The following is a 12,512-nucleotide window of genomic DNA, read 5'->3' on the forward strand; positions in this document are numbered from 1 at the left end:
TCTTTGTTTCCAAACACCAAAACATCTTTCCACAACATTTCTTGTATGGACGTGACATCTATTGTAATTTTCTTCTTTTTCTGTGTTTGGATTGAGTACTGGTGTAAATAAATATGGGGTGCAGGCATAGCCAGAGTCTTCCAAAAGACGACCTCGAAATTCTCCAGCTTCAAGTCGCTCCTTGATTCTACTTTCTCTAAATATCCTACTGTCGTGGGTACTGCCCCTCCAATGCGCAACAATATCTCTGATGCGCAGAGATGCACATTGAGAGAGTAATACCCCTTCCTATTTATATAATACTGGGATGCTCCCCCAGGCACTTGTCTTATTTTAATGTGTGTACAGTCTATAGCACCAGTGACATTTCGGAAGCCACAGATTTTCCTGAAGGAAGACGTGGTGTCTTTCTGTTCTGCAGGTGTTACAGGCATTTGTATATATCCACTTGGCGAGGGCAACAGCAACTCTGTGACAAATGCGTGCTACAGATTGCTGGCTCATGCCATGAATGTCAGCAGCATCAAAATTCAATGTTAAAGTGATTAACAGATTTTTTTCACATAATCTACAAATATTATTCTTAGGTACAGTGACCATACATCTCGAATTTCACAGGTCTGTCCCAGTGTCCTGAAACAATAATTAAAAAATCCCTAATCTTATCTAGATTTAATTAATCACTTGCTTTATACATGAAGGAATGTACTATAGGAGACGACATTCAAAACTACAAATATATTTTAAATAATGCATTATGGATGTTTTGTTAATTTTTGGAATCAGTGCTTCTGTAGAAAGGGCATTTTTGATAATCAATATTTATGGGGATAAGAGAAACCGTCAATGACAATAAATTGTGTTAAAGTCTTGATGAAATGATTCATTCAGAACCTTGCATAGAAATATACGAAAAATTAATCAAGAACAAAGTGCTCATAAAGAAGTTGTCGTCGTCAGAGAAGTGAGATTGGTACATGCTACACACTGGCAATGTTGTCGGCCAATTCAATGGCAAACTTAAGCCTGCCACACCCACAGTCCTGTTTATGGATTTACTTGTACAGTCTTTTGTTGTAATGCAAGATGGAGAGAGAGAGGGGGGAGAGGGGGAGGGGAAGAGTGTGTGTGTGTGTGTGTGTGCGTGCATGCGTGCGTGCGTGTGTGCGTGACAAGTTATTGTGTTCCGTTAATTGTTTGGCATGAACACAAACAAGCTCTGCCTAAAATTTTGCAGCATGTACTGTACATGTAAATCGCTGAGGAAGATCGAGTGTAAAAGTGGTGATTACGATTTAAATCTAGTCATTTCAAGGGACATGATTGATTCAAGGTTAATTTCAAGGGAGTTTTTGATTGAATTTATTTTTTATAGAAACAACCCATGTCTTTGGAAGATAAAAGATAAAGTCCAATGAATATTCAGGTAAAAAAAGAAACATGTCAAATTTTAATTGATAAAATGAAGGTGGTCGACGCTGAAGCCAATAGAGATGACAAGAAGATACAGTACATTCATTACGAACATGCTACAGAAAATGTGTAAAAAATTATATTTTATCAAAGAAATTTGGTACTGGAATTGATGAAATATACAAACAATTTATAGTACAAGTATATCGTTCTTACATTTCTCTCGAACCAGGAAATGCCCAGGTAACATGGACAATTTAGAGCTACATAGGTGAGAGAGAGAGAGTAATATAACATAAATGATTATGGTTAGTTCGGCAATTTTCCTATAAAAATTAGTTTCATTAGAGTTTGTAGAAAGTACCAGTTCCATTTTATTCCGAGCCTGCCACACACACAGTCTTGTTCATAGATTTACTTGTACAGGCTTAAATTGCAATGCAAGATGAAACATGGTGCCGCCTAGTTTTTCTGTCATTTTCCACTTCAGTCTTTTGTTTATATGCAGCATTTTTATTCTGGGTATAAAGTCAAAAAGGAAATATTCCATATATAAATCTAAATGATCTAAATAATGGTTACTGGTACTGAAGAGGAGCCAGTTTGTTCGCATTACAATATTACAGTATTTATTATAAATAGAAAGTTTGTTTCCTTTGTATCTACCTAACTCACTGAAGAAAAACACCAACCTTTTTAAATTCACAGTTACCATAAGAATTTGATTTCCCACTCGCGCCGTAATCCTGCTTTCAGCCGCCATTTCATCATCATCACCATAGTCTTCCCACCAAAACAAAAATTAACTTCTGTAAATCAAGATTACTTTCATCCTAACAGTGACAGACATGAATTCCATTTGAAGCATTATTCTTATTTCCATGAAAACGTCAAGTGAATTTGTGCCCTCTTTGATGCAGCTCTTCTGGAGAATTACCAATAATTTTAATTCAAACTATCTTTGATTATTATTATTAATATACAAGACAACCTGCTACCATTGTTCGATGATGACTTGTGTGTCCTTTATGATCTTTGATTATTATTATTAATATACAAGACAACCTGCTACCATTGTTCGATGATGACTTGTGTGTCCTTTATGTGAATCACTTTGTGGCATAACATAAAGTGCAGAAATCGATCTATTTCTATAAAATAATATACAGTAGTAAAGTGTAATTATTCAACAATATGCACATTAGTGCGCTCTTCCTCTCATCATTATTATTATTTTTAATTATTCAATTGAGAGACGAATATTTTAGTAATAAGATTTAAGTGTGGTTTACTTTAATCACTACCGTAACAGGTCAGGGAGAGGAGGTATTAAAAAAGACATAACCCATTAATTGTTTCTAATTCGGACTCAGAATATATTATGTATGGTCACTGTATTCAAAAGCCTACAGTATTTAAAATTAAGTCAATACTTACTTCGTTTCTTGCCCATGTGCGAAGTGCTATTAAAACTTGAAGTTCACAACTTACAGATCCACGTCGTGGATCCTGCTTGAAATCTTCTTTCACGACATCAACAATAATTCTTATATACTGCTACGTGAATCTATATTTTGCTTTAAAATCCTCATCGTTTAACGTGAATGGATCAAAACGAGTTTTGTATTGGTTCATTTTTCTATTGCCACCATTATTTATAACATCAATGTCTTCAGTGTCCTCTATATCTGCTAAATAATCGTTGAAATCTTCCATTTCGGCTATATAACCTTCTCTACAAAACATATTTCGCTCAGCTTTCGAAGTATGTCACAGAACAAACGATCAGCTGTTTATGGAGTCGGCCATATTGTCCATCTGTGCAAGGTTTATACTACCGTAAGAGGTTGTATAACGATTACTACGTATATTTGTACACCTCTTGTGTACAGGATAGCTTACACACAGTTTATTAGTAACATTTTGAGTTACAACGGTGTACAAGTCCAGTATTACTTTTATACATCGTTTATTAGCAAGACTGTCAGGTGTTATGAACATAGGGAACAACAGAGACACCAGAAGGTCCACTAGCTATATTCATGGGACAGCAGAATAGGGAAGCCACCACCATCCCCAGGTTTATGTAGATGAATACTCATCTCCTAATAAATCAGCTTGAATAATGCAACTGTTGTGAAATAACCTTGTTCTAACTCGGGCTATAATATCAGCTTCCAACTAGTACCCTCTCACTGATCGAGTCCTAATTTAATAGAGTCACCTAAGAGCCAATTGGCTAGTCTCCTATATTGATGCAACTTATTCTGCCCTTGAGTCATAATCCAATAGAATCACATCACTTAAGAGCCATTTAGCTAGTCTCCTAAATTGATGCAATTATCCTGTCCTTGAGTCATAATCCAATAGAATCACATCACTTAAGAGCCAATTGGCTAGTCTCCTAAATTGATACAACTTATCCTGTCCTTGAGTCATAATCCAGTAGAATCACATCACCTAAGAGCCAATTGGCTAGTCTCCTAAATTGATGCAGCTTATCCTGTCCTTGAGTCATAATCCAATAGAATCACATCACTTAAGAGCCAATTGGCTAGACTCCTAAATTGATACAACGTATCCTGTCCTTGAGTCATAATCCAATAGAATCACATCACTTAAGAGCCAATTGGCTAGTCTCCTAAATTGATGCAACTTATCCTGTCCTTGAGTCATAATCCAATAGAATCACATCACCTAAGAGCCAATTGACTAGTATCCTAAATTGATGCAACTTATCCTGTCCTTGAGTCATAATCCAATAGAATCACATCACTTAAGAGCCAATTGGCTAATCTCCTAAATTGATACAACTTATCCTGTCCTTGAGTCATAATCCAGTAGAATCACATCACCTAAGAGCGAATTGGCTAGACTCCTAAATTGATGCAACTTATCCTGTCCTTGAGTCATAATCCAATAGAATCACATCACCTAAGAGCGAATTGGCTAGTCTCCTAAATTGATACAACTTATCCTGTCCTTGAGTCATAATCCAGTAGAATCACATCACCTAAGAGCCAATTGGCTAGTCTCCTAAATTGATGCAACTTATCCTGTCCTTGAGTCATAATCCAATAGAATCACATCACCAAAGAGCCAATTGGCTAGTCTCCTAAATTGATACAACTTATCCTGTCCTTGAGTCATAATCCAGTAGAATCACATCACCTAAGAGCCAATTGGCTAGTCTCCTAAATTGATGCAACTTATCCTGTCCTTGAGTCATAATCCAATAGAATCACATCACTTAAGAGCCAATTGGCTAGTCTCCTAAATTGATGCAACTTATCCTGTCCTTGAGTCATAAACCAATAGAATCACATCACTTAAGAGCCAATTGGCTAGTCTCCTAAATTGATGCAACTTATCCTGTCCTTGAGTCATAATCCAGTAGAATCACATCACCTAAGAGCCAATTGACTAGTATCCTAAATTGATGCAACTTATCCTGTCCTTGAGTCATAATCCAATAGAATCACATCACTTAAGAGCCAATTGGCTAGTCTCCTAAATTGATACAACTTATCCTGTCCTTGAGTCATAATCCAGTAGAATCACATCACCTAAGAGCCAATTGGCTAGTCTCCTAAATTGATGCAACTTATCCTGTCCTTGAGTCATAATCCAATAGAATCACATCACCTAAGAGCCAATTGACTAGTATCCTAAATTGATGCAACTTATCCTGTCCTTGAGTCATAATCCAATAGAATCACGTCACCTAAGAGCCAATTGGCCAGTCTCCTAAATTGATGCAACTCATCCTGTCCTTGAATCATAATCCAATAGAATCACATCACCAAAGAGCCAATTGGCTAGTCTCTTAAATTAAGAGAACTTATCCTGCGTGAGGTTTTTTGTAATTTTCCTGAGATACTAAGACAAATGTCGGACCTACATGACCTTCCTCATAAAGATTCAGGTATTTTTTAAAAACATCGATGTTCTGTCTTATCTTTCTTACATTACCCTGTTACATGAACGAGGTTACTTGACTCTACTCGCACTGCAAAAGGACAAAGTAACTTTCAATGTGCAGACTTACAACTCCCAGTGTTTCTTCTTCTGATCCTGCAGGCTGTTTGTTGAACGCCTCCTTTTACTTCTCCCCCCCCCCCCCATTTTGTGGTAGCTATTAGGTTACGTCCATTTTTTGCTTTTTTCCCTTCAAAATTTTTTAGAGCTCCTTCAGTGGAGCAGCAAAACCCGAAATGAGACCTCAGTTTTTCTGTCCCAAACTCCCTTGCAAGGAACCTTTTAAAGTTTCTCTTCCCATTTGCCTCTCTTTCAATTCATTCAGCCCTTCACGTCCAGGGACAAACTCTCGATCTTCACTGTCATGGACAGCCAGGAGCGCAGCGTGGGTTCCCATCCCCCTTTGGCCTGTATACCTCTGTATTGATTAATTATCAAAATATCTAGCTTGTGTTTATCAGATGTTCTCTGCCTTGAACATTTTGGAGATTTGAAATTATTAACATTGTTTCAACCAGCTATTTCCCAGAAGACATCATTTCAGTATATGGCTGACACTTTAAGCAAATGGAATAGTTCTTGGGTATTGAATGTAACTGTGCTCAGTAATACCGAACTGGCTACTAAATCTTAATGTGTATTAAAATTATTAATAAATGCAGTCGAATATATAATTCAGTGACAATTTTTGAACATAATAATTACTGTTTTTTTTTTCTTTTCACAGATGGAATCTTCAGCCTCCCGAACATCAGGAAGGCTTCTGAAGATTATCCACTGCTAAAGCCTGTAAGTAATGAACTCTTCGTTATACAAAGATCACTGTAATGCATACACAGGGAGTTCATTTCAAAACTTCCTACTTTAAATAATATCCAATACAATGGCCAACACCTTCCTAGGACTTATGAATCCAAATATCTTGGAGTTATTTTCGATAGTAAGTTAACATGGAGCAACCATTTGAAATACATTTCTGAAAAAGCTCGTAAAAGATTCTCCCTTCTAAAAAGACTAGCAGGAAAGAAATGGGGATGCTCTAGGAATACTTTGAACACTACATACAAAATGTTTATACAACCAGTGCTGACATACTGCAGAGAAATTTTAATTACTTCACCTTTCATAAACGAAATAGAATATGTTCAAAACCAAGCTCTCAGACTCATTATTGGTGGAATCAAAACAACTCCAATAGATTCTATGAGATTCCTCACTAATATTAACAGCATCAAAATGACAATAGAAGAAAAAGCACTGATTCAATATGAAAAACTTATTAGATTACAAGGAAACAATTGGCATTCATACAGTCCTCTCTGTAGATTGAAAACTCAAAAAAGTTTCATATCCATTGTTCAAGAATTAAAACAGAAAATCAATATCCCGAATTTAAAAGAAAACCTACAAATTAAACCAAACCCTTTGACTCTATTAAATATGGAATATAATCTAAATTTAACAGAAGAAATACTGAAATCAGAAGTAAACACTGAAATACTAAAACAATTGTCTTTAGAGACAATTAATATTAGATACCCTCCACAAAACTGGCTTCATTTATACACTGACGGATCCTTGATCTCCAGAGAACAAGGTGCCAGTGCAGGTGTTACGTGCTGTCTCTTCTCACTTTATAGATCTCTTGGGTATGGAACAACAAGTTTTGATGGAGAAATCATTGCAATAAGTGAAAGTCTCAGGAATCTTCTATGCTACATCAATAAATTTAAAAAATGCAGTTATATTGTCAGACTCCAAAGCAGCTATTCTATCAATAGTCTCTAAACACACACCTTCATCTCAAACAGCAGAAGTAACTAAAATGCTCTCTCAATTAATATCACTCAATAAAAGAATTGTATTCCAATGGTTACCATCCCACTGTGGAATCCTGGGAAACGAGAATGCGGATGCTTTAGCAAAGAAGGACAGCACTGCTACTTACAGACCTGTTACTAAATCTACATATTACTCTGTGAAAAGATTTATTAAATCTACATACTTAGACTTCAACAAACAAAATTTGATAACACAATCCCATGGGAAAAAATGGAACTCTCTGCATCAAAATCCACAGTTAATTCCCGATTTACCACGAAAATCGTCTGTAGCTGCATTTAGATTGGCAACAGGCCATGATTGTTTGGCCAAACACCTGCATAGAATTGGAATATATCAGTCCCCTAACTGCCCATTGTGCAACTCAAACCAAGAAATGGATTCAGAATATCTCAAAATCTGTGCTTCAGTGGCTGGTCATGATAATATCTTTGAAAAATATTGGAGTGCAAGAGGTCAAATGACTTTATTGTCAAACGCCTGGCATTAGAAAACAACAACAACAAATAATTATTTATTTCAGTTAAATTAAATTTAAACAAGAAACACGTCAATTGTCACTTTAGATACCGAGAGGATAGTTTAAAACTAATGTTAATTGCATTTTAGTTTTCACCCACTCACACCTTCCGAGGGCCATTTGAAATTTCAAATGGCACCCCTATATTATGATACTTAAATTTGAAAGATTATTCAATATTGTTTATACATACGTTTCATTTATTTTCATATCTTTCGTTTTCTATCATCCTCTGGCAACATGGTTTATTGTTATTGGTGATTAGATCTTAAGAGAACAAAACTACAAAGACTATATTGCTAGGGGTGATGATTTTTAGAAATTTAGCATTTACGTTCTGTGGCATTTTGAAGGAAGACATGAACTCTACGTCAATATAGGAGGGTAGGTCATGTCTTTTGAAAATATCACGGATTAAAATAATCCCTACATAGAGATACTAATTTTATTTATGACCCTGTTAATCATGTTCATGAATTCGTGACAAAGAAATCATAGAAGGAACATGCCTGTACATTTTCTTCTGTCATTTGTGTTCTCTTATTACTTCCTACATTAAATTGTATTTACTGAAAAATCTTTCAGCATCTACACTGCTGATAGGACCCAAAATATATTGCAGAACTCCTTAGGTGCTACTTAAGCTTTAAAGCCAATGACACTTACACCCAGTCCACATTTTTTTGTTCTGAATATTTTGAACAATTTTGGTATAAAAATATTCATAACCCTCAAGAAACTGTTCATGTTAACATACTGGGAAAATTGTTTTTATTTTGGTCTCACATAAACTTTCAAAACAACTGATGATAACTGGCAAATAAAGGTGGGGTCAAAAAGTTTAGCAATGTCTTGCCAAAATATATGTCTACCATATGTGTACTAAACTTTGTTACACTTAGCCATACACTCCATAGACAGGGGGAAACTGCAGTATTTATTCCTTTTAAGTCGAAGGATGTGACACAGCACATGTACAATGCACAGTTAAGTGAAGGAACTTGCATGCCATAGGTAAAGCCAGTAATCAACAGTAATATATGCTTAAATAGAGTTACAGCCAGAGCATTCTTATGTTTGGCAACCCTGAGTGGAGGCCAAGGTGGATGCTAGCTAGATGGAGCACGAGGTTTGAAATTGGTATTGACAATTTGACATAATAGTGCTACAGTAAATAAATAAATATAGTAGAACCCCGATCATCCATTACCCTATTAACCGATTGGCAGATTATCCGACTGTCTTTCTTTCGTTCTTTCCTTCCTCTCTTTCTTTCTTTGGTGCGGGAAAAATTGTAGTACTATATCTTATATTATTACTTATTTTTTTAGAGTGTATTATTACAAGCCTTTGCTCTTTGGTGCTGTGAAATATTCGAATTGCAACAATGCTATCTTTATTATAGAAAGATGTACTACCTAGTACTGATGTTGTAATAAAATGAAGCTGACACAATAAGAAATTAAACTTGTGAAACATATTGAAAAAGTAGTTTTGACAGTTCCGTAGTGTAGGTGTTGTAAAATATTGTGCTTTATCGACTTTAAACTCATTTTAAGAGTGGTATTCACTTGTTCGTTTGAGTTCTGACTTTATTGTGAAATGTCCGTTTAATATTTTATGCATTTGACAGTTCATACTTTTAATATAAACTTCATATTATCGTTCCCGATTCTCTGATATGTCTAAATGACCACAAACTCAATTTTACAATTTTTTTTAGCAAAAAGTTTGGTAAGATTCTCGCGCGGTTAGTAAAAATTTTACATTGGCAAATGTTTCTATGCAGCCGCAGCATGACTATGGTGCCACGAACGTTCTTCCCAGAACTGCAGTTTCACATCCCTTGTGAAAACTCATGTTATAATACATGAAATTTCAAATACCGATAATGTAAATTGTACACAATTTTAATAATGACTCCCCTTAACAAAATACTGCGTAGGCCACTGTAACTGATGGTAATGGAAATAATGGATAAACTCTTAATAAAGAAAACTGTCCAAAATAAAACTTCAATTAACGGGAACAGGATGACAAATTGATTTGCAATAGCTCACATTCATCATCACTGCGAGGATCAATGAAAGGTGTACAAAGCAGTAAAAGAGAAAATATAGTGCATAAGGACCGGTGTCCTACATGGGCTGACACGCCATGAATTACTATTAGTGTCTTAATATATAAACACCTATAAATAGAGATAGAGAGAAGTATTCTTGTCCACTCACTCTGCTACATAGTACTGTCGTGCCCCCTGCCATGAAAAGGGCGGATGGCTTATCTTTGAGAAAATCGCGAGTTATATCCCACTTACGAAAACCAAAATATTTTGTTGTGCCCTTTTTGGCATAGCAACAAATTTATCAAGACAACACATACGAATTAGGCACTGCATTGTACTTCCTAACTCTGACGATTTATATACTGTACTTCCTTATGGATAGGAGGGATTCCATATTTAGAATGTGATCTCAGGCTTTCTAAATAATCACAAGTTTAAATATTCACTATTACTAAGTTTATTAACAAAATATCAAATTAGAACAGATAAGTTAAATCTGGAGTATTGATATGGAAGGATTATTTCTGAAGTATCATAATGGCTGTTAATTGTAAAGTATGAGAATTGAATAGTTAATTTTACTTACAGTTTCTGTAGGGCGAACCCTGGTGCTAGTCAAAGATGATGCCATTTTCCTGCCTTCTTTCTGGACGTCTGGAAGTTACGACCGCTATTGCATGACCGCTATCTTTACCAAAGACTAATGAGCACAATTTGGACGGTTCATGTCCATTTTATAAGTTCTCGAACCACGCCCTTGCGACATAACAAAGTGACGCTATTTTGCCCGTGAATCTTCTGAAAAGACAGTATTGCATTGACTGAACACCACACTTCCGATTCCTAACCATTATTTCGGATCGGCATTTCCTGTTGTCACTTGGAACAATACAGATTTAAGGAACTCTCACGATTGAATCTCTGTTTTTGATTGAACCAATAGAAAATCAGAATTTAAAATGATCACCAATTAGAAGTCTCGCGAGAGACGCGGTTTGTTAATGATTACTGCATAATCTGTGTATTTTTCGTTATATGTCAGCTGTTGCGTAAGAATGGCTTTGCGCTAAAATGCAAGCATACACATTTCCTATCTTGTTCAAGGACTGGACTTTGCTTCTTGCTGACTTCACTAAGATGCACAACTGTAATCGCAACAGAAACCTGCCGCTTGTCGAACCATGTCTTCAATGATTAAACTGAATGTTTTAATAAGTACGATTTCATTACTTTCAAATAAAGTGAAAATATATTGCTTATGGCCATAACAAAGTTATGATTGCGTATCATAATCCTTGGGGACAACAATGCCCTCTTCTTTTTAAAAGATGATGCCGTAATAGGCACGTGCTTTTACTCCTAATCAAATGAATGGCAAGACATGTCGGATCCTGTGAAGTATGACTATCACACAAGTCTTAGTAGACCTTTTTCTGTTAGGCTTACAGGGTGTAGTTCCCTCGCCAGTGGCCTTCAGAATCATTCAGGCTTGCAGGATTTTAATCCATTCTAGAGGCCATCATTCATTCTTATTGAGGATTTGGATCGTCTGTGTCTTGTAAGCTAGTGTTTTATCATTCACATCACAAATTATAAGAAAAGTCTTTATGGAGGGCGAAGTGCCAAAGATTTTGATTTTCATAAGCAATAGATCGAAATTGATATAATTGATGACATTGATATCATAATGGCGGTAGGACTGCTGCTATTTAATAAATCTGATGTATCTATGCATTAAATGAGTAATCCATTTACATGACGAGGCATAATGTAATATAAACTGAGTTCCTGGATATTTTAATTTGTAACTTTGCAGGGTGTCTGTCATGTAACTCGATAGTACTTACGAATTTTTGCATGCAAAGTGATATGCTGATTTAACGTTATGGATTGCTTATCAGTAGTGTGTTATGGCATGTGTGTGGCATCATCTGAGACTTAGCACTTACATGTTAGATACAAGAATATTGATGTCATTCACAAAAATGATCGGTAAAGAATAATCTTCTTCAATACAAATTTTCTTCATTGAGGCGAAGAGGTGCGTGTTGCATAACGAAGAGTAGTATCTAGGATCTTGAGACAAATCTAGATCCGGCGAAGACTATATTGGTTGAAGCTGGGCCAGCGCGGACATCGGTTGATATATCTGCTTTCCTTGCAGTACGGATGGGAGTTCTGGTTTCTTGCACTGGGCCAAGCTCAGTCTCATTCTGGCCTTCTTGTAAAGCTTCTGCTGTCTCCGGTTGTTTGCGGGTGAGCTGATATAACAAGACACCATAAAGACGTCTGTAGCATACAAGCAAGACACAATATAACTCCTGTTATGGTTAAAGCAATTAGCCAGGGGTTTGCACTTTCTTGTGTGGAGGATTTTTCTACTTTAGATTTCACACCTTTAATCTTCTCTTGTAATCATAGAGGAATTAAAAATCATTATTAAAATCTTTAATATTTGGAAGCATATTCTTTAAAGTAATGACATGTTGTTCAGATAGATTTAGATCTGGATTAACTATTTCGGAAGTTATGTCAGGAACAATAACATCGTTAGGCTCATATATTGGATACAGATTTCCAAAAACATGGGGAAACAGTTTAAACTGATCAGAATAAAAATGACAGTTTGTAGATACATTAATAATACCTATCCCTTGGATAATAAATGTAGAAGTTGACGGTCGTGTAGCATTT

General features: G+C 35.9%; 1 protein-coding gene across 1 annotated transcript in view; it reads left to right on the forward strand.

Annotated features, from left to right (window-relative positions):
• LOC138715560 (uncharacterized) overlaps window positions 1-12,512 on the forward strand; it is a 135,002-nt gene that overhangs the window by 95,961 nt on the left and 26,529 nt on the right. Inside the window, exon 8 of the mRNA XM_069848631.1 lies at window positions 6,119-6,180. Within this exon, the coding sequence (XP_069704732.1) occupies window positions 6,119-6,175 (57 nt within the window). The 3' untranslated portion in view covers window positions 6,176-6,180. The remainder of the gene's footprint in view (window positions 1-6,118; window positions 6,181-12,512) is intronic.

The sequence above is a fragment of the Periplaneta americana genome, chromosome 15, assembly GCF_040183065.1.
Source record: "Periplaneta americana isolate PAMFEO1 chromosome 15, P.americana_PAMFEO1_priV1, whole genome shotgun sequence".
Classification (NCBI taxonomy): domain Eukaryota; kingdom Metazoa; phylum Arthropoda; class Insecta; order Blattodea; family Blattidae; genus Periplaneta; species Periplaneta americana.